General features: G+C 42.5%; 1 protein-coding gene across 1 annotated transcript in view; it reads right to left on the bottom strand.

Annotated features, from left to right (window-relative positions):
* The window catches only part of USP4 (ubiquitin specific peptidase 4), a 34,595-nt gene extending 13,797 nt beyond the window's left edge, over positions 1–20,798 (bottom strand). The window contains exons 1-13 of the mRNA XM_032698834.1: positions 20,692–20,798; positions 20,394–20,551; positions 20,021–20,151; positions 16,418–16,544; positions 15,150–15,295; positions 14,893–14,954; positions 8,364–8,507; positions 7,625–7,742; positions 6,242–6,415; positions 5,449–5,607; positions 4,424–4,648; positions 3,551–3,634; positions 2,742–2,836 (exon numbers count right to left, since the gene is read on the bottom strand). Coding sequence (XP_032554725.1) covers positions 2,742–2,836; positions 3,551–3,634; positions 4,424–4,648; positions 5,449–5,607; positions 6,242–6,415; positions 7,625–7,742; positions 8,364–8,507; positions 14,893–14,954; positions 15,150–15,295; positions 16,418–16,544; positions 20,021–20,151; positions 20,394–20,551; positions 20,692–20,798 — 1,730 coding nt within the window. The remainder of the gene's footprint in view (positions 1–2,741; positions 2,837–3,550; positions 3,635–4,423; positions 4,649–5,448; positions 5,608–6,241; positions 6,416–7,624; positions 7,743–8,363; positions 8,508–14,892; positions 14,955–15,149; positions 15,296–16,417; positions 16,545–20,020; positions 20,152–20,393; positions 20,552–20,691) is intronic.
* Positions 20,799–21,164: the final 366 nt, after the last annotated feature.

Here is a 21,164-nt window from a genome sequence, read left to right on the forward strand (position 1 = left end):
ATGGTAGACAAGCAGCTTCCAGAGGGTTTCTTCCTTTCTTATTGAAGTAATCACTATCTTCTCATTCCAACACTTTAGAAAGTGTCTTTAAAAGTTTATTTTGTGGTAATGTCCAATATAAATGTAGTGTAAACAAATATTTGATGGGTTTAGAGTGATTTATTGAATCTTTTTAAGGTTATTCATTTTAATTGCGAATTTTGGGTGAAAATACTGTCACTGTAAAACCTTCTGCAGTTGTACTTTCTAATAGAAGTCATCTGTTCCCCTTTATTAATCGATACAAAGACAGTTTTCTTTCAGGAACAGGAGAAAGATACATTACTCAGTGTAACTAGTGATCTACCCCACAGCTACAGCACCAGTCAGCACATGAGGATTTTTTCTGAGCTGAACATTTTATGGACTATGCAGGCAATACAGAACCATCCTTCAAGTCATAAGAATCTTAGACTAAGATTTAGAAAGCCTGAAAAAACTTATATAAGCCAGTTTCAACTTAATGATAAGTTTAAATTCACAGAGATCTCATAGGACCCTGGGCTAAATAAAAAGAAAAAATGAAAAAGAGAAACTAAAGAAAAATCAAAATTTCTCATAAAGATACTAAAAGCACATAAAATATGCTGTAACAACAACAAAAAAAATTGCCTTCTGTATATCCTTCATGTGGTCAGTTTGAAAGAGCACGATGAACCAAAAACTTAACACAGCCACATCCTTTCAGGGACAATTTTGAAAGTTTCTCCCAGTGCCACCACACTGTCACAGCCTGCTCACGTCAGGTTCTGCAAGCAACAGCGAAAGGGTAAAAATCCCTAAAATAAAAGGGTAAAAATCCCTAAAGTATCACTCAAAACTGCAGCTCAGAAATCCCAAATTGAAGACCCACCCCAAATGATCCCACCTTCGTCCGATTTTAACACAAAACACTGTCAGTCCCTCCTTTCACACCCACATCAGCAGATGACCTGAACAGATGGAAACCGAAGGGAATTCACGAACCTTCACACTGCTATTATCATTTCTTGAATGATTTCATTAAATCTTAGAACATCTAATAGCAGACTTTTTATAACCAGACAAGGTAGGTAGATTGTCCACACTGAATGCAACTCTACATTTGCCTTTAAAGAAGCTTTGCTCTTTATTGAACAAGTGTTTCTCTGTTGTGTTTTTGAGACAAGACTTCCTTTCAATAAAAGAACGTTGGGTTTTAGCTGTGTTAGAATATTACTTTACAGATCTTTTTCCTGGCAGAAACACCCACTAAAGGGACTTCCTATGAGTGGCTTTTTCCTAATTCTTGCCCTGATGCCTGGCTGCTTTCTCCTGCCCCTTAGTGCTGAAAAGATCTTGGAGGGTGTACATGGAAAAACAGGATTCACAAAACTTCCTCCTGCTACCTCTCCTCTTCCTTGGAGGGTTATTTTTAACTCGGGTCAGTTCATTCACTATGACTCACAGCATCACCTCATTTACAGTTGCCCTGCACATAAAAGGAAGTGCCAACTGCAAAGGAAAATACACATGGAGCTGCAGTTCAGCCAATGCTTCCCCCACACCCCAGAGCAGACCTGATTCAGACACTTGTTTTCTGTGCAGGGATATGATGTTATGCCTGTAAGAAAGCAGGGCTTTTTTGCAATTACCATTGTAATATCATGCTTCTTGTTTTTTTAGTGTTTTATTGGCTTTGGAGACAGACTTACAAAACTAACACTTCCCAATCCCCTTCCAGACAGCTTTCACAGAAGCCAAACATCCTCCCCAGGCATCCTAACCAGCCACACCTTTAGATGCAATTGAGGACAACAACAACATAAGAAAACTTTTCAAAACAAACTCCTACATTGCATCTCAGCAAAGAGGTCACACAGAGAGCATGACAACAGAGCAACAAGCAGAATGTCACAGCATCCCACCCAGTGAAAGGCTCCCAGTGCACCAGAGGATGTCAGGGCACGTCTTCACACTGACCCAACAGTTTCATGGAAGCTACAATCTCACACTGGAATGCTCTCATGTGAGGAAGACTGGACCTGTGATGGAGGGCTGGATTTGACCCTTCAGCCCCAGGTTCAGTTGTGAGCTTCAAAGTCCACTTTGCACTCAACATGCAAAAGTTTTCAATTTCCAGCTGCAATAGAGGAACACAACTTTTGCTCTCACTGGATTTCAGAGATGACTGCAGATACCTCATCCACCACACACAAGTAGAACATCAAGCAGAACCAAATCCTCAGCTTCCCTAAGGTCCTTCACAACCACACATTTAAGAAACAAACAGTGTTTAGCACCAGTCAAGAGTCTATAAAGAACCCCCAGTCACAGCTGGGTGCTGTTACAGCTATGATGGATTTTGGAAAGGCAGAGTACAACATCTTAAACTCCATGCTCCAAGGCTTTTGGCTGATTTGGAACATACGAACAGTAAGCCTGAGCTAGACAAAAAATGCCAGTGGGAGCATAACTGCAATCCAGACATAGATTATCATCTCTGAAAGAGGCTTGCAGGACGTTCTAAACTACAGAACACACACCAAACTAGAAGTTCATTATTACCCAATGGCTATGACCTCCTTTGCATTAGAAAAATATCTACTAAACATTTCACATGCTGATCTGCTGGCAGGAGCAGTGCTGCATTACTCTAAGTCATGCAAAAGGTCTTATAACCTGAAACCAAAGCAAATGTTTTGCAGTATTCTTCACATGTGGTATCTTCCCACTTTACTCACACAAAGATGTCGTCTTTTGGCATGATATGATTTAAACCTTCATCCATTTGGAAGATTTTGTGGAACCGGTGATTATACACGTCTGTCACCACCATCTAGAACAGCAAGTGATATTTGCAGAGAGGTTATAGTAAAAGCTTACATAAATTTAGGCAAACTACCTTTAAATTCAAGCAACAGTTTATTCTAGTTCTCTATTTGAATTTTCAGTGCACCAATATCAGTTGTATCTGTTAAGACTGATCAGAAAAACAAAGCAATTAACAAGACTGATTTTACTGAGGAGACGCAACTCCAAGTCAGCCTGGTGGAAACAGCAGCACAGATCCCAGCATCAAAGTGGCAGCAGGCTAGGAATTCAGGCATGGATCACTCACATCTGTAATTAACTGAAATAAACTGAAGTGCTGCACTGGCATCCTAAAAATATCCCACCAATTAAATTTCCTCTGGAAATGTTCATCTGATCCCTTCATTATTAAAAGGACATCCAAGAAGAGTCGGACCCAAACCAGAGACTGAACACCTCTCAGTACTAAGAAACTACACTATCAGAAGTGTTGGGGGTGAGGGCTACCTTTCTGTTCCTTTTCTTAAACCTCTCTACTGCACTGGAACTATCAGGATAAACACAGATTGTTTCATGACTCCTCTTCATTTTACAATCAAAGCACAGCATTTTAACCTGTCAGGGTTTTGTCACTAGTCCATGAAGTTCAGCTTATCACCCCATCTTTAAAAGCTAAACCACCAAAACACTTCAAGAAGAACAAACATTTATCAAAATTACTGTCTCCATTTATCCTTACATTTTCTGCAGGAACACCAGAGAGTTTGGAAAGGGATTCACAGAGATCTGAGATGGCCCCCATCATCGGCACCACAACCCGGTACTAGAAACAAAGAGAACATCGTGTCTTACACCAGGCAAAATAAACCCAGGCAAGGCAGGGAGCAAGAAAATGGAAATGAAATCTTAAAAACTCTTAAATCTTTAATTTATAGGAGTTCAGCTCAAGTTAAGGTCACAGCCACACACTTCAAGATCTTTTAGATCTCAGCTCTACCTTATAAAGCAGGGATTTGGAGGGAATGAAAGCCTTGCACAGTTGGCCTTCTGCTGTGATCAGGCTCAGCAGTAGTAAAACCCAGGAAAAAAAATAAAATCACCAGACACAGCAGCTTGCTCAGAACACAAAATTGCTTTTTCTTCATGTGATAAAAAACATCTTAGAACCATTCTCTCCACTGCTGCTGGAGGTCAAGTCAAAAGTCTTGAAAGGCATTGAAATACTGTCAATCAGTTCTTCTAAAACTGCATCAGGGCATCCAGTCACTCTGCGTGGGCCCCCCACATCCTGTTCTTCTCTGTGGTAAGCACAAGGCTACCTTAGGGACGCATGGGCCCATTTGAAAATAAAATGGGGGGAAAATTTAAAATCAGTCTATTGAAAAGGCTTTAAAAGTAAAAAGACAATTTTTCTTTTTTTTTCTTACCAAGAGGGATTGTTTTTTCATTTCTGTTTGAAATTCAGAAGCCTTACCCATTTAGAATCATAGAATATGCTGAGCTGGAAGGGATCCATCAGGATCATTGAGTCCAAAGTTGGCCTTGCCAACCTTGAAACCTAAGAGAAGGGCTGAGATGACTTAAAGAAATCTGTGTCTTCAACAAGCCTCACCTGGACAGGTCTGCGCTGTGGGTCTGCATATACCAGGGTAACTTCCATGAGACGATCTCTCCTCAAGGGCAGTGGGAGGGTTAAGTAACAGAAGGGATCAAAGGTCACAGAAACTTTAGAGCATTTGGGACAAACAAGGGTAGACTTGAAAAGACCATGAAAAATATCCACAATGATAGAATCGTTCCTCAGCCTATGATTCTCCCAGGCCTCTTTTGCCACCTCCTATAAAAATATAAATAAGAAAATCATTAGAAGTTATTTCTTTCAAAGATTTCTATAACATGGTGAGCACTGGGATCAAAGAAAACTCAGGAAATTGATACTGATGGGTAAATTACACAGGAAAGGGGGTCTACCAGTATGTCCAGCACAACACACTGGGATTTCTTGGAGAGAAAAAAAAAGATTAAATATACTGCTTCTTGTGGTGTTGCCACATGCACTGTATTATACAAGAAAAGACACACTGCCTGTTGAGAGGAAAAACAACCAGTCACATACACTTCCTAAAAAGTGTTTTTGCTTCTGGCTTTTCAAGGTTCTTAAAGCACTTTTTCACCCAATACACTTACTCTGGACTCTGCAGTTGTCAGTATGTTGCAGCTGTGTGACTGTGACAAGCCATAAGAGCCTGATCAGGGGAGCATGAGTTCACTGAGGAAAAGACATTTCACTATTATGTGTCTGATTGCATGAGAGCAGGGTGTTTGCCAACTTCAGGGGAACAAAGTGTCTGCAAGGGGCTCTGCTGACTGGGAAACAGGATAGGAAAAGGCAGGAAATTAAAACAAACAGAAGAGACTTTTTGGGTCTCTATAAGGAAAACCTCATAAGAGAATTACTTTTCTCCATTTAGGTAGAGTGCCACAAAGCATGACAGGGTTCTCCCATCCCAGGCACACCGCTCTGTAGGGAGGATGTTCCTGTGCCCTGTGAGCAGGAAGGCCAGGAAGTGTCCCAGAATCCAACCAAACACCCTGGGAAGCACCACCTGCCCTGTGCTCAAGTAAAGGGACCCATACCGAATCAGGTCTGCCGTTGGCATCCTTCAGCTCCAAGTAGGGCTTCTTCTTCACTCTGTTCAAATCCTCATGCAAGCCATCTAGAAGAAAAGCCAAGAGCTCCTGGGAATCTTGCTGCTGGTATCCTGAAAACTGAGGAGCAAATCGGCCAACCTGTGTCTGAAACACAAAGGCAAGAGTGAGGGGGGTGAGCATTACCTGTGTGCAGAAGACAGGAATAAAACCACTCAGGTCCTGGCTTTTGCAGAGATCAACTCCCACTACCTTGTGTTGGCAGGAGGCCACAGGGAACTGGATGCTAACACACTAAAGGGTGCCAGAACAATTTTCCCTTCTACTTTCAGTAGTTCAGCTGAAAGCAACTCTTCACACTAAAGCAATGAGAAATAACGTTACAGACTCTGGGGATGCATTTTGCTCTCCACTTTTATAATTTCATTTTTTAGATTTGTACCTTGCACACCTTTTGTCACTGATCAAAGCTCAGAGCTGGCAATTCACATGACCTGGGCTAGTCTTGTTGCAAAGATCATTCTGATTCATCTGTAAACAGCTCTCAGGCTTGGAGGTCATTTACTAAGTAACACCAAGAGCAGTAACCAGCTCTGAGGAATGACAGTACTCGTTGGCAAGTTCCTGCCTGTACCCTGGAAAGCATTTATACAGAACACGAAACAACACTGAAGCAATTCTGTCCTTACTGCTTTCACAACAACAAAATGTGTGGCAGGTACATCAGCTTTCACTGTTCCTTCTGTCTCAGAGCTGTGCTCCAAGAACATGACACACTTACTTTAAACATCCGTGGGGCCACGTGGGACTGTCTCCCAGACCACATCTGTTTAATGAGCTCCGCGTAGGCTTCTGCAATCTCTCCCCTCATCCCCAGTGGGTTGTTCTGATTTATTTCAGCTTCATATTTATCCTCCAGGAAATAATCAGTCAGAGGAGGAGTATTGCTCAGACACTGAAAAAGCATTAAGGAAATGAACTTAATGCACAGGGCAATAAATCTGTGTGGCAATGAGAAAACAAATTCAAATTTCACATCAGAACGTGTACCAAGTTAACGAAAATGGTGAGATCTAATGTGAGTACATGTTTAGTAAAAGAAAAAAAAAAAGAAAGAAATTAAAGCAGAAACTTGTATTTGAAGGACTTATGACTAGAAAATTAAAGCCTAATGGTAAATACAAGAAAGAAAGTGACTGGTCCTTAACATGATTAGTTTGCATGATAAATTAAGTTGGAAGTGCGTTTAGATTAAGTTACTTTGACAATGAAAATTAATTTTAGAAACTGTGTCCTAGCTATGAAGTCCAAAAAAGCATAAATTGATTTAAGGTTACCACAGTACAACTGAAAATATAGTCATGTTGAACAAAAAGAGGGGCAGCCCAAGTTTATTGTGGTACCCTGAATACCACATGCATAATGCATTAGTTATTTTAGGGCCTGTTCTATCTTTCAAACCTACCACAGAGTGACTGAAGTCATTCCACAGTACTTGTACCACACTAGAAGTTTGCCTATTGCTAAAATCAAAGTTCATACAATTTGGCTCATATTTTGTTTGGACTTCTTAGGAAAAAACTATCCCTAACAAGTTTCTGCACTGTTTAAAATGAAGAAAATAATCCCAAGCAATTAAGTTTAAAAGTAAAGAATCAATTATCAGCTTTGCATAACTGTTACAACCTCAACACCCCACACAATGACCCTGAACCTTTCCTGTGGCCATACATACTCTTAATTTTTCAAGAATCTTCAAACATGGACCCAGAACTGCAAGCAGTGACCTGCTCATGTCGCTTTTGCAGCCCACACGTGTCAGAATATCCTCCATGTCAGCCCATTTTTGGCAGAGCACAGCACTGGGACCTTATGTTACAGCTGGGCACCTTTCAGTGCTTCCCCCACAGCCTGTTCAGAGGCCACATATTTCAGATCCAGTCCCTAATATTGTAATATGTTTCATAGTACTAGTGTCCTGCACATCAGCCAAATTCAATATGAATTGATTTTTTTTGTCTGGGTTTTTTGGATTTTATGAGTTTTGGGAGGTGTAGTCTCCTCACTGAATCACATCAAAACATCCTTTTATTTTCACCGATTTTAATCCACAATCTCTATGATCTTTCATTTGATTTTAGAGACAGTTCTTTCTAATTCTCACCTGTAATGCAGAATTCATGAAGCAGGTGTTTCCAAGGTTACTGAGTCCACAAAGTCCAGGCTGTGACAGGGAAGCACTGTCCCTGCAGTTGTAAGAGTTACAGACAAATCCAGAACCTCTGGAAAAGAAGACAGCACAGTGTACTCCACAATGAGTTTATCAAGTCTCAATTCTACTTAAAAGTCACAGCAAACACAAGTCAAAAAACTGTTTAATGAAACTGTTTAACCAGACTATGTGTTTCTGTTGCTTCATAGTGGCTAATACTGAATACCAAGAACATGAAGTGTACGTGCTAACATTGGAAACATTAATCCTTATACAGTCTATTATTAATTTATGTCTCATAACACATAAATTTCCTCTAAGTACACAGCACACTACCCTATTGCAGCAAGAGTCTATGTAGTACAGAAAGAACAAGAAAATTCTCATCTGTACCTGGAAAGGTTTCTACCATAATGGCAGATGGAGAAAAGAATATAATCCCTTCCCTCATACTCCCAATCCCCTCATAAATCAGGCAATCCTTTGGCAGTTAGTAAGCTCTGGAACTTTTGCAAGTGAGCAAGGAAGAGCAGAAGGCAGTGGCTTCCAAGAGCAAAGTCTGATAAACAGGTACACAAGAGAGGCAGAACTCCTCACAGGGCACCATCACACTCCTTCTCTGTGCTGGCAAGGATGCAAGGGATTATTCACACAAAGGATGGAGAAACAAAAAGAACATTCCTGCTCTTACCCCCTGCCCAGGTGGGAGCTGTTCAGTCCATAGGAGTTACTGCTATCACCGTTAGTAATGACAGAAGTGGCAGACACTGAGGAATAAGAACTTGATGATGATTTTGAAGAGGTAGTAAAGTTTCTGCTAGTTGCAGTGCTTGATCTGGGAGAAAGGAAAAAGAAGTAGAAACAGTGCTACTACTTTTTTTATCCCCAACCCCACCTCCCACAAAAGTCCAAGGACTTGCCATGCTACAGTTAGTTACCCCACACAGAATGTACTGCTTTGATTGTGCAACCACACTTCCAAACACTTGTCTGGAACAGGAACATTGGGGAAAAAAGTACCAGAAGCAGGAGCAACAATTCTTGCTTAAAGCAAAATCTGGGTCCTAGACAGAAGTAAGTAGCAATTCAGATGGTGTGAGTGAGAGGGAAGCAAGCTTTAAGTTTATCAGTAAATCACCTTGAAACAAGCAAGCAAAATCCCCTAAATCTTAACACCAAAACACACTCAACCAGCATTAAAAAGTGACAAGGTCAATCCTTCCCCACCTGACACCCAGACCACCCATTCAAACAGAACCTTAATCATAAAGAAGATAACCAGGATGGGCACAAAGCAGTTTGTTCCTTAGCCTGGTTGATTTAAGTACATTGTGGTACAACTACACATTGCAGACAAGACACACCATCATGTACATGCAGCATGCACAGCAATCCTCAGCATTTTGAGACTGGAGATATTGAAACAGATTAAAAAAGGTCACATATCCCAAGTTTATCTGATTGTGAATCCCACACTACTATTGTCCTCACTCCCAGAATAGAACACAAGACCAAAAAGGCATTAAAGTTCAGTGTCCTAACATAGACAGCTCCATAAAAAAGCAAACCTACAAGATAGTAATACGCTAATAAGCTTAAATAAATTATTTGGACACTAATTAATTTCTCTACAGCAAGAGTTGACTGGGAAATGGTCTATTCTCTCCATCTTTGCCCAAATAAACACGTAAAACCAAAAGCAAAAAGGTGCAGGACACCAACAGCTATTCAACAGTGGCTACTACCCCAATGCAGAGTAGAGTGCCAGCAGAGGACAGGGCCCTCAAGCTTTGGCTTGTCCACTTATCTTTTTTAATGTGGCACTCATTCTCAAATGATGCTAACTGAAAATGCATATTCATAGCTTAGATGGTGCTAAAAGAACTATGTTGGAAAACCTCTGTGGGGACAATGAACAAGCCATAATGGCCATGACAAGGTAGAACAGCTGGACAGCCTTCAAAGTTTGGAAATATAACAGCAGTAAATACCAGCAAAATAAACACAGAAGTAAACAAGTTACAACAGGATCTTGCAGATGAAAACACCAACCTCAAACACCATCAAAACCTGAAATATGTTAGGGAAAAAAGAAACAAACACCAGCCAGCACGACCAAAAAGTACACTGGAAAGTATCCTAGAAAGAATGAGATCTACCAAAATAACTAAGGTAACCATTTCTGGGACAATAAATGCCTGTCATTGCATGTTGGAGGTGGGACTTCTCAAGATTACCTAGACACAAAAATAAGTTCAATGGGAGAACAAAAGGGGTCTGGACTAAACAACAATTATCACACTTATACTGCACATGGATGAGTTTCAAGGGTCAAGAACAAACTAATTTAGCTAACAACAGCATGTAAATCTGCTCAGAACACATTTTAAAAGTTTGAAGGAGTGAATTATCTAGAAGCAAAGAAGGGCAATCTAGAAAATGCTAGACTTGAAAACCCAGCATCTCTGCTTGACACATTTGATCCCAGTGAGAGAACAGAAAAAGATGCTCAGAAAATAATATGAAGAAAATCTATCAGGGAAAAAAGAAAAGGAGGACAAGCTCTTAAGGGATTTCAATGTTTCAAGTAGAAGCATAGAGACAGTGCATAATCAAGAGTCACATGGCAACAGAACAGTCACAAGCACTTCAACAGTATCCCACACACATACAAAAGCTAAGAAACACAGGGAGGATAAAAAAGGGATCAGAAGGCAAAGATAAGAGACAAGTCACAGAGTGGGGGAAGGTCTACCTACAAAGACATCAAGGTCCTCAAGAGAATTCCTGTTAGAAAATTGTGAAGGTTCATATAAGCAGTAAAACAATAGAAGAGAGGCCAAAACAGTTTTCCAAGCAGGCAGACAAGAAACCAAATCAAATACACTTGGGAAGATAAAAAAATTCTAAGAGGATCTTACATTTTACAAGTTACTCATCTATCTGTAATATCTGAAGGATCTAGTAAGCACAGTTGCTCCCCCTTATTTCACAAGATGTTCACAAAGGGAGCCATGATTCCAGGTGAAGGGCACAGAAAGCAGCTGAGAAAAAACATTTTTCTCTGAAAGCTTCCCATTTTAAGCCTGGGAAGCTACTGTCAATGAGCCCACAGTACTGAAGGCTCTCAAGAAGACTGCCTCATTCACACAGAGGTGACAACAGAAGTCCAGGATGCCAAGTATTTATCCCCAGTGCTCCATGTTTCACAGAAACATGAAGACTTTGACTGGTCAAAGGCATCTGCCCTCTCCACTGACATCTCTCACAGGATGTGACTTCTGCTCCCTCGGAAATGGAGGCCCCAAGACCTTGCTCTGAAGGAAAAGACAACTGTTATTTCTTCTTTGAAGTTTGTGACTTAAAACCTTCCAAAATGTTCTGGGCTTCTCAGTGGGTCATTACTGAAACTACCCTCAGTTTGCTTAGTTTGCTCTTTGCATGCACAACAGCCACTGGACTGGACTGGAAGGTGCCAAGCTCCTGCAGCTTCCCTTTGACCACCACAATGTTTCTGACAGGGATAAACACGTTCATTTACATCTGATCAACAAAACCTATACAAGAGTAAACCATAGTAAAGAAAGACTTCATAAAACCATGCAAGAGTTCAGGGCTTGAGAAAGTAACTTCACAGGTTTGAGGACAAGACTCCAAGGTACAACTGCTCAGTCAGTCTTCCTGCTTAAGCACAATTTAAGTCTCTCAAATTAAATCCTGTCTGAGCTAAAATACACCTTCCAGAAAAAACTCCCACCACAGTTTCACAGTGGCCAGCATCAGCCAACCCAGAAGAGCACAGATAAACTCTCCCAATGATCAATACCCCTTATGGTCAGAAGAAATGTGCATTTCATGTGCAGCACAACTATCTGGCTTCACCATCTGGACATTGGTTTTTGCTCATCTCTGTCTGATGCCTGGAGAGTTCCTTCTTCAATTTTCATTTCTCATATCCCATAGAAGCTTTTAAGTGTTACAATCACCTTTTAAATTTATCACCAATATAATACTTTAACTACCAAGCACAAAAACTCTTTGCTAATTCTTCAACAATTCTCTTGGCTCCTTCTGAAACCTCTCATAGTCTACTTTCCAAATTTGCTGACAACCTCACGGGACATGATCATTTCCACACACAGTTTTATTAGTGTGCATCAGAAGACTTTTTTGGTAACTGGCACACCAATTCAGGAGAACTGGCACTCCCATTCAGGAGACTGAACCAGGACTGGAATCACATTCCTACAGAGTCCAACATGTATTTGGGGCTCATGTTCTTCACCCCATGTACACAACTCCATCTCACAATACTGATGCACATTGCCCCTGGGTGCAGGTAAAGACCGTTGGTTTATGTCTCGCTGCAAAACATGTCAAAATCCCACATAAATGGCAAGTGAGGAGAAATCTGGACAGTTGCAGCATAAAGAGGACAAGGTCAGATTAATCTAGTACAGAAACTGAAGCCATATGGTTGATAAGCAGAAAAACTGCTAAGCTGAACAGCTTGAAAAAAATACTGAAAAAGGAAAGAGAGGGACAGAAAAAGTGTTTCAATTCAGCTGAGGGTACCTTCAGAGCTTACAGTAGAATTAGTCCTCCTCCTTTAAACTAATACTGTGACAAAAGGTTTTTGTCAGAGCGAGAAGAACCAGGAGTTCCATTTAACTGACAATAAGAGATTTTCATTTAGGAAGTTCCTACATGCAAATGCCTCCTTAACTTATGTTACACACTTAATGCTCCTCTGCAAGCTCAGCATCTGCTACAAACTCAAGCACTTCAAAGTCAGGGAATAAGGATCTGCACACATAATATTCAGCCCAGCTGCTGAAGGGGTCCTTTAAAATCACACAGTGTCAGGACACAGTGCCATCAGTAAACAGAAGAGCAGAAGAGGAAACAGCAGGAAAATTCTAGCTCCAACCAAAGAACCAAAACGTATTTTACTGCTGAATATTGCAAAGGGAGGCAGACAGTTAACGAGGCAGACACTAAATACAACTTCACTTCTGTTTTCAAATATACCACCTCATGGAAAAGATGCTATTTTTATAGATCTAACAATTTTTTGTTTGCTTTTGATAAGACAATGATACCCAGGATAAAAAAATGTGTGCTAAGGCTGAGCTGGAACTCTGCTGGCTCAGGATTTTATTTTGGGAGCCTTGTAAGCAACAAAGAGTACCAAGTTCCACAGAGTCATTGATATAGTCTCCCTTCAGAAACAAAGTATGCCCCCAGTTCTGAAATTCCTAGAATGAGTATAATCAATTCTGTCTTCTGAAACCTACTTTAGTAGTGAAAATGGTTTCAAACTACAAGAAGAAATTATTTTTGTTCTTTAGGGAGCAGCAAACTAACAAAAAGGAGTGGCCAAGCATAGGCCAAATATACCACCCAAGGACTGCTGTGGAGTTTAAGAGCATTTTTCCTGTAAAATATCAGCCAGCTGATGGCTGGGGAAACACACAGAAGGTTGCCAAACATGTGGAAAAGCTAATTCCTCTGGTAGGGGTCAGTGCCTCTGACAAGCAGCAAATGGTGTTGAAAAATGATCACTACACAAAACCCACCCACCCCACAGTCACCTTGCACACAAGTTCTGTGAGTAGTGACTGATATGAATTCCCAGCTTTCCAGACTCTCTTTAGGCACACAGGCAGTGATGCAGGTGCTCACCCTTTCTCTACCAACAACACTCTGGTTTATGTCATCAAAACTCTAAATTTGGGGCAAACTCTCTCATAAGCTTCAAGCATTAAAGTGATGCAGCTCAAAGAAAGAACACCAAATACTGAAGTTCTCCATGGTGTTGACTAAACAGTATTTTCTCCAGATGAGAAACAGAACATTGAAGTTGTCAATGTTTGCCTGAGATAGGATTAAGCACAAGTACAAAAGAACGGGTAATCTTGTACATATGACACAGAACAATTCTTTCAGCCACCATTATCAGCATCAAGTCAAACACTTTCACAGGTTTCATGTTATAATAAGCAAATATTCATTTCTTTGCCATTGGAAAATATTAATCTGCATACCAATAACAATTTTCATTTACTTATCACTGGAGATTAAATCAAAGTCTTTACACAGCAGACTTGCTGTTGAAAAAGGACAATTCTGAAGCCTGGGAATGCTACAGGGCTCCTTTTTAGCTTTGCTTCATGTGGAAACAAAATGTTATGATCTGGTCTTGCACAGCTGTCTCTCTAATGCTGTCAACCAGTACTTGAGTAGGTACTTGATATGAATGTTTAGTTGCTTTTCACGTGATACTCCTACAGAAAGTTCACTGTAATCCCACTGGAATTCTAGTGATTCATTTACCCAGTATGATCTCTCAAAAGTGTTGTTTCAAAACAGGTTTCACTGACCTACCTGATCCATTCTTCAAGTTTAACACTAGTGTATCTTGACCTCAAATGAGATCACTTGGCAGCAAGTTCTGTAAGTTAACTGTATTGTACAGAAAAGCATCACCAATATCAAGACTGATGGCTCCCAGGATGGGAACTGAGCAGGCCCATCAGACCAGGAAAAAAACTCAAATTCTGCTTTCTGTAGTAGGACTTCATAGGAGCAGTTCCTTGTCATTCCAAGCAACTTCCATTCTACACCATTCACTCTATACACACATTATTTCACCAAGTCCCCCCTCCTACCCATCTCTTCCCTAAATCAGACAGCAGCAAGAGGATCTGTGTCATATTTCCAGGCTTCTATGATTGCCTCTGGGGGCAGTGGGGTGGGTCAGCTACTTCTGTACCCTTTTAAAGGGGGAACTCCCAGAACTCTGAGCATTCACTACTGGCAGCTTTGGAAATACACTCAAAGATCCTTTCTGTCCTACAACAGTAAAAGACATTATTTGTTTCTCTGTGCAGTCTGCAGAGGCAGCTTTTTAAGTAGACCAGTTCAATGCAAATAGCACTTTTGTCTAAGCACTATAGAAACCCTAAGCTATTTATTTAATCCTCACACAACCTACTGGAAACAGGCTTTCAAACAGAGGCATTTGCTAAGACAAGGGACCAGCAACGGAACTATTGAAGAATATTTATATTTGAGATTTTCTCTGCTTCAAAATAACCAAAGCAAAGCAAACCACAACAGCCATTGATAACCAGGCTTCCACAGAGAACACGTGGTCACTAAAGCCAAGCAAACAAGCTGGACAACATAGCAGAAGGCTTTAGAACATGCTTGCTTACTTTGCCAGGAAATGCTGTCCAGGCCACGTGCCATCTTCATTTTTCACTTCTATTAGAACCACCTGAAAGAGAGTGCAGGTAATAAAGGTAACTGCAAGTCTGTTACACATTTTGCAAAAGCATTAACAAATCACATTGTCAATGTTTGCTCAAAGCACACAAAAGCAAGTTAAAAAAACCCCAAAACATACCAGCAAGAGCACTACATGAGACTGAAAAGAAAAAAAGAAAAAAAAAAGGAAAGTTATGCCCCTTACCTGACCCTGATAGAGCCCTGCATCTTGCACTGTGCTATCCAGCTTGCTGAGCTGCTCGTAGGTGTTGCTCATATACCTGTTCCATAACCTGGTTTCCTTCTCAGCTGGGATATTAAATAGTTTTCTCATTTCTTTCTCGATGGTAGCTGTTCAAGAGGAAAAAAAAAACACCACCAAAATTCCTAAAACGTGAGTGCTCTTGAAAAATAACAAAGGCAAACCAGACATTCTACATCATTGATCCTTCAAGTTCGTTCGAGTAGAAAATGTATCATGGAAGTTATAACTGCTCATACAGCTTGTCTAATATTAGGTCTGAAAGAATGAAAAACTTCAGTTTTACATCATGCATATGCCTGTCAAGCCTTCAAATCAATAAAGCACAGAACACATTGAGAACTTTCTGCCCCAAGGACAACTTCTGTGAAACAGTCACCATTTGACAACACAGGCTCAAGATGGGAGTGTTTTCAGTTACTCCTGTAACTCCTCAAGCCAAACTGAAAAAAAAGCATCTTTATGGACATAGAGGACAGCTGACATTCAGCATTTTCACGTGTGAAAAATATAGCAATGAGAGACAGAGAGAGAGAGAGAGAGAGAGAGAGAAACCAAATTTCAGGACAAGAGAAGTGTAGAAAAAGCCAATAAGAAGATGTTTAAAATATTCACACACTAGGGAGAAGGAATTGTAGAGGAATCAGAGAATCAACTGCTTTACATGAGTGACATGGATGTTTAAGGACATGTTAAGCCATGTGCTCCATAAGCTCTCAATCACAACTCCCTGTGTTGCACACAGAATCACTGTGGCTGGAAGAAACTAAGGAGGTTCCTACTCCAACCACCCTAAGTCAGGGATCAACACTGAATTCAGACCAGGCTGCTTGGGGCTTATCTAATCAGGTGTTCAGCATTTGCAAGGAGATCCCCACCCCTCCGGGCCCTGCTCACATGCCTTGCTGTCCTAATATGGAAAACATTTTTATTATATTCAGTTGGAATCTGTCCTGTTTCAATTTACAACTACTGCCTGTTGTGACTCAGTAAACAGCCTGACTCCAAGTTCTCAGTAACCTCCACACAGGTGCTATGAGGTTCCCCCAAAGCTTTCTCTCCTCCAGGCCAAAGGCAGCTCCCTCAGCCTCTTCTTGCACACCACATGCTCCAACCCTGTCTAGTTTAACAGCATCCTTCTTGCTCTGGGGGTACAAATCACCTCTTGAAGCTGTGCTCTGAGGCTGCCTCATCTACCAGAGAATACTCACCCACAGTATCTGCTTTGCTGAAGTGGCAGCTGACGACATTGTCGGGGTCGCTGCTCTCGCAGAGCTTCAGCTCCAGGAGATAAACTTCAACCTTGTAGTGCTTCACAAACAGCCCATACTCCACCACCTGCAACACAGAACAGAGCAGCACGAAGCTGAAACCCTGGGCAGTCCTCTGTGGTACACTGCTCTAAACAATGCAAGCTTTTAGGAGTCTTGAGAGTCAAGCCATAAACTGAACACTGTCCTCAGTCCAGATTCAGTCACCTGTGTCAGCTTGTTTGGGGGGTTTTTCTTTTGTTTTTAAAACACAGGAAATCCCAGTGCTTTCCTTCCACAGTGCAAAGTTCCCAAGGTCCCCCATCACAGCTGAACTGATAGTGTCAGCTAATTATCCTTGAAAAATATTTGATCACACAGAGAATTCTAGAAAAAAATTATCTTTTTGCCTCCCGCCTTTGGCTAAGGTTTACATAGAGAAGGAAACAAGCCCAGAACAGTTGGGCAAAATCTTTTCTATTAGAAGAGAGCAAAACAAAGCATCAATTGTTTTTCTGCATGGTACACAGAATCTGCCTCATTACTCTCTCCTTGCAAGAACAGAAAAAAGCCTTTGAAGTTGTTTTGATGACATTGCTTTACTTCAGAGTAATTTTCAAATCAATTTTGCATCGGAGAGAATACTCCAATAGGTGCATTTACCCATCCCAGGATATTCCAGCATATTTTTAGAAATGTTTTCTCTAAGACTGGACACCACTTTTTACCTACACATCATAAGGCACACTGAGCCAGAAAGAAAAGCACATTCCACGGGCCAGTTTTGAGACAACTGCAACATAACAGGAGGGGAAAGAAAAAAAAGGTCACACCCCACCCAGCAATAACAAAGAAAACCCCACACCTCAATTATCTCCCGGGTTCTTGGCAGCTGTAAAGCCTCTGAAATTGAGACCATATTTCATTGAAGAAGCTGGTATAGTTTTTAAGAGTAACAGTGTTTGAGAGGCCTTTGGACAATGCCCTTAATTTGCATTAAGTTTCAGTCAGCCCTGAATTGGTCAGGCAGTGGGACTAGATGATTAAGTCCCTTCCCACAGAAATATTCCATTCTATTCATGTGACACCAGACTTGGTATGAGCTCCATCTTCAACATTTTACAGAAAAAAACTTCACCCAGCTTTGAAAGGAAACAAACAATTAAGTGAGAATTACACTAAATTATGCTTCCCTCTTCTGAGCTTTTAGAGGGTTGTGTTAGATATGCAAGGTGCTTTAAAGGTAAAAAAATTAACGAACACATTTGGAAAGATCTTCAGTATTTTGCTGTTACAACAGAAAGAGAAACTAAAGCTCCCTGGTTCAACAGCTTCTTGATAGGCAGAGTAGACCTTTTTCAAGAAAGCAAAGGAACCAAATCACAAGTTCTCCATTTCTTTTTCAGAAGGAATTTCAGTAAACATGACTTCCTGTTCTCCACTATTACATACTTAGGAACAAATAAAGAGCCATATTCAGAAATGGAAGAGCTCTTTCCAAGAAGTTCCTGATCAGATCACCATGTTCATTAGGATGAATGATAGGTAAGAAGAGTCTCTAATCACCTGCAGATGCTTTTTAAACACTGTCTGAGCAGTTTGCTTGTTCTCTGCCAAAGTAAAACTCAGGGTCATCCCTGGACAGCAATCTGAGCACAACAATTCAACAACTGAGGAAGCACATTAAAACACTTTCTAGTGGGACTCTATAGAAGACTGACCAAAAATACGGTTTGAGATTATCAAAAGAAACCTGAATCACAAATAAATCTAATCTAATCCTCCTGTACTTGTTTTTGATCATCAAACACAGAAATGGAAGAAATATCACCTTGTAAAATCAAAGATGCCTGAAAATTACTTCCCAGATCCTACTTTTATGGTTATTTCAATGTATGAATTACAGTTGATCCAGCTTTAGGAAAAGGCTTAAAGCATTCAAGGACCACAAGTTTAAGTGCTTTACTTCCAGTGCTACCTGGAGAATACTGTAACCAGATCCTTCCCATGTTCTACTCAGCTGCAGCACTGCAGCTTCTGTGTCCCACTGACCCACTCTGTATTTTGGTAAGAGGCTCTTACATCCCACAAACCCACTATTCTGCTACATTTCAGCATCTTTTTAGATATAAAAATCCTCTTCAGTTACCAGGTTGACATTTAACAGAGACAGTCTCACAGTAAAACTTTAAAAACTGACTCTTAACTGGACCAGGATAACGTGGCATGTTCTGTCTGAGCTCTACCCCTTGGTAATTACAGTGTTGAAAGTGGCATCTGATACCCCAAGAAAAGGAGGCTCATACAGTTAAGCCTGTGTTTCCCCAGTAGCTCCCAAAACCCTTGTCAACTTCTAAATCATTCAGAAAAGGGAGTGTGCAATAACAGGACAGGCTTTGTGAAATCAATTCCTCAGTTTAGGAAGGAAAGCATCCCCACTGAGAGAGGCACTGATCAGTAACAGTCCCATTCTCCCTCTCAGTGCAGACTTGCTATTCCTCAAGAAGTTCTCTAAAACCACATCTCCCTTATGTAATTCTTTCACACTTCCCTGCTTCTTGTTTACACGGGAGTTCTGTCTACTCAGCTGAGTGAACCAGGGGTCACCTGGTGATCCCAGTTCATTCAGGGGTTCTGAAGATGTCAGAATTTCTGCTTACATAGCATTTCTAGCCCACACTGATTGACAACATTCCACTACCACTGATCAGCACAAGCAGGCCTGCAAGAGAGGGATCATAGTTCCTTGCCGGTGCCACACTTTCCTGGGTCTTGCACACCTTGAAGCCACTCTTACTGTAACACAAGTGCTGCTTAAATGTAAGAGATACTAATTCTGTTCATGTATCAGTGCTATTTCACTTGGTGTAGAGATTAGCCTTTATGAATCCCCCAGACTGGCACTGCTCAATTTAGTCCCTGCAAAACCACAAGACTAAAATAAAACAAACAACCCCTTTTGCCCACAAACAAGAGTCTGAGAGATTTCCGAAAAAGCAACTTGCAAATTCCACCTTCTGGAACTCAGAACACATAAATTACTGCATTTGCCAGACAAAAGTGAGACTTACAGGACAAAACCACAAATATGTCTCAAGATTTTTGAATCACAGAATTTTGGAAGAGAAAACAAGAATCACCTTAAACTCCAGAGGAAGTTCCTAAGCCATCTGTACCAGAAGACAATTTATTCAAATGCCTCATTCTGTCCTGGAAGATCTACGGGCTTGACCAACAACCTGCATTTGTCAACAAAGCACAAACTATTCTATGCAACTTAAAAGCACTGCACCAGTCCAAACAATCATTATGTAAAAAGTTCACCAGGACAAGGTTCATGGTTCTCACCCCTGAATAATGCATCAACTGAGAACCCCTGAATATTCAGGCATTTAACTGCAATACAGGCAGGTCTTTCATTCAGACAAGGCAAAAAGACCTCTTGTTATTATCTCCAAAGAGCTGCTGAGGATCCTGTCTTAGCTGATATCTACAAAATAAACCGTCTGAGGGAGAACAGAAAATGAAACCAGGACGAGGAGAACTTGATTCGCTCGTACTTACTTTCCTCACAATAGGCTGCTGCCCGTCTATGCAGCCATACCACGCTACTAGTTTGTTCCAGGCTTCAGTGGGCACCAACACGTAATCCAGCTCATCAATGAGGTGTTCTTTCAAACTCTGAGTTTCCGGATCTAAAAGGGAGACAGAGGGCAGAGCGTTCGGCATCAGACTGCACCTTTACATCCCCAGACCCACACACGTGCTGCCAGGGCGCCCAGGAACCCCAACGCTGGCAGGGCAGGCAGAGCCCCGCCGGTCCCGCACGCACAGGGCGGTGCTGCCGTGTGCCCTCTCCGAACACCCGGCTCCGAAAGCGAAAGCAGCGCGGGGAAGTTCCTCGGGCGAGCCCGAGCCGCGCTACCCCAGCACTCACCGTCGAACAGGCCCGAGTTGTCGATGGGCCCCGGGAACAGGCCCGCGTTGTCCCCGGGCCCGGGGAACAGGCTGGGATCGCCCGCGCCGAACATCTCCCAGTTGTCGAAGCCCACGTACTTCTTCCACTGCTTGAACCACCGGCTCTCCACCAGGTACCTGCAACGCACGGCCCCGCCCGGCGCGGCCCCTGAGCGGCGGCGCGGCCCGGGCCCGCAGGCCCCGCCGCCCGCAGGGGAGGGGGACGGGAGATGGGGACAGGGAGAGAGGGAGAGGAAGGGAGGCCCGTCCGCGCTCACCAGGACTCTCCGGGCCGGAGGGCCGTGGCCAGGAGCGGCCCCAGCTCCGCCCGCTGCGCCGCCGGGTCCGGCCGGGCCCGCTCCGCGCCGCCCGCGGCCGCCGCCATGTCCGTGCGCGAGACCCGGCGCGGGCGGAGGTCGGGGCGCGCGCGCGCGCGCGCGCGGGCACGAGCGCGGGGAGGGACGGGACCCGCCCCGCCCGCGCGCGCCCTGTGACTAGAGGGTTGGGCGGGGCCGCGCGCGCCGTGGCGGCAGCCGCCATGTTGGGGCGGTACCGTGAGGGGCCCGTGGGGGGTGCGGGAGCCGCCGCCATGAGCGTCCTACCCGGGCCGGGAGCCGGGGGCGCTGCGGGACTCAGCCCACGGGGAGGGGTCTCGTCCCCGAGCAGGGTCGTTCTCGGGGCAGCCTCTTCAAGTGCTTCAAATAAAGACACACCTGCCAACACGCTGTTCCCTTCTGTCTCTGCAGTAGCA

The sequence above is a fragment of the Chiroxiphia lanceolata genome, chromosome 11, assembly GCF_009829145.1.
Source record: "Chiroxiphia lanceolata isolate bChiLan1 chromosome 11, bChiLan1.pri, whole genome shotgun sequence".
Lineage (NCBI taxonomy): Eukaryota > Metazoa > Chordata > Aves > Passeriformes > Pipridae > Chiroxiphia > Chiroxiphia lanceolata.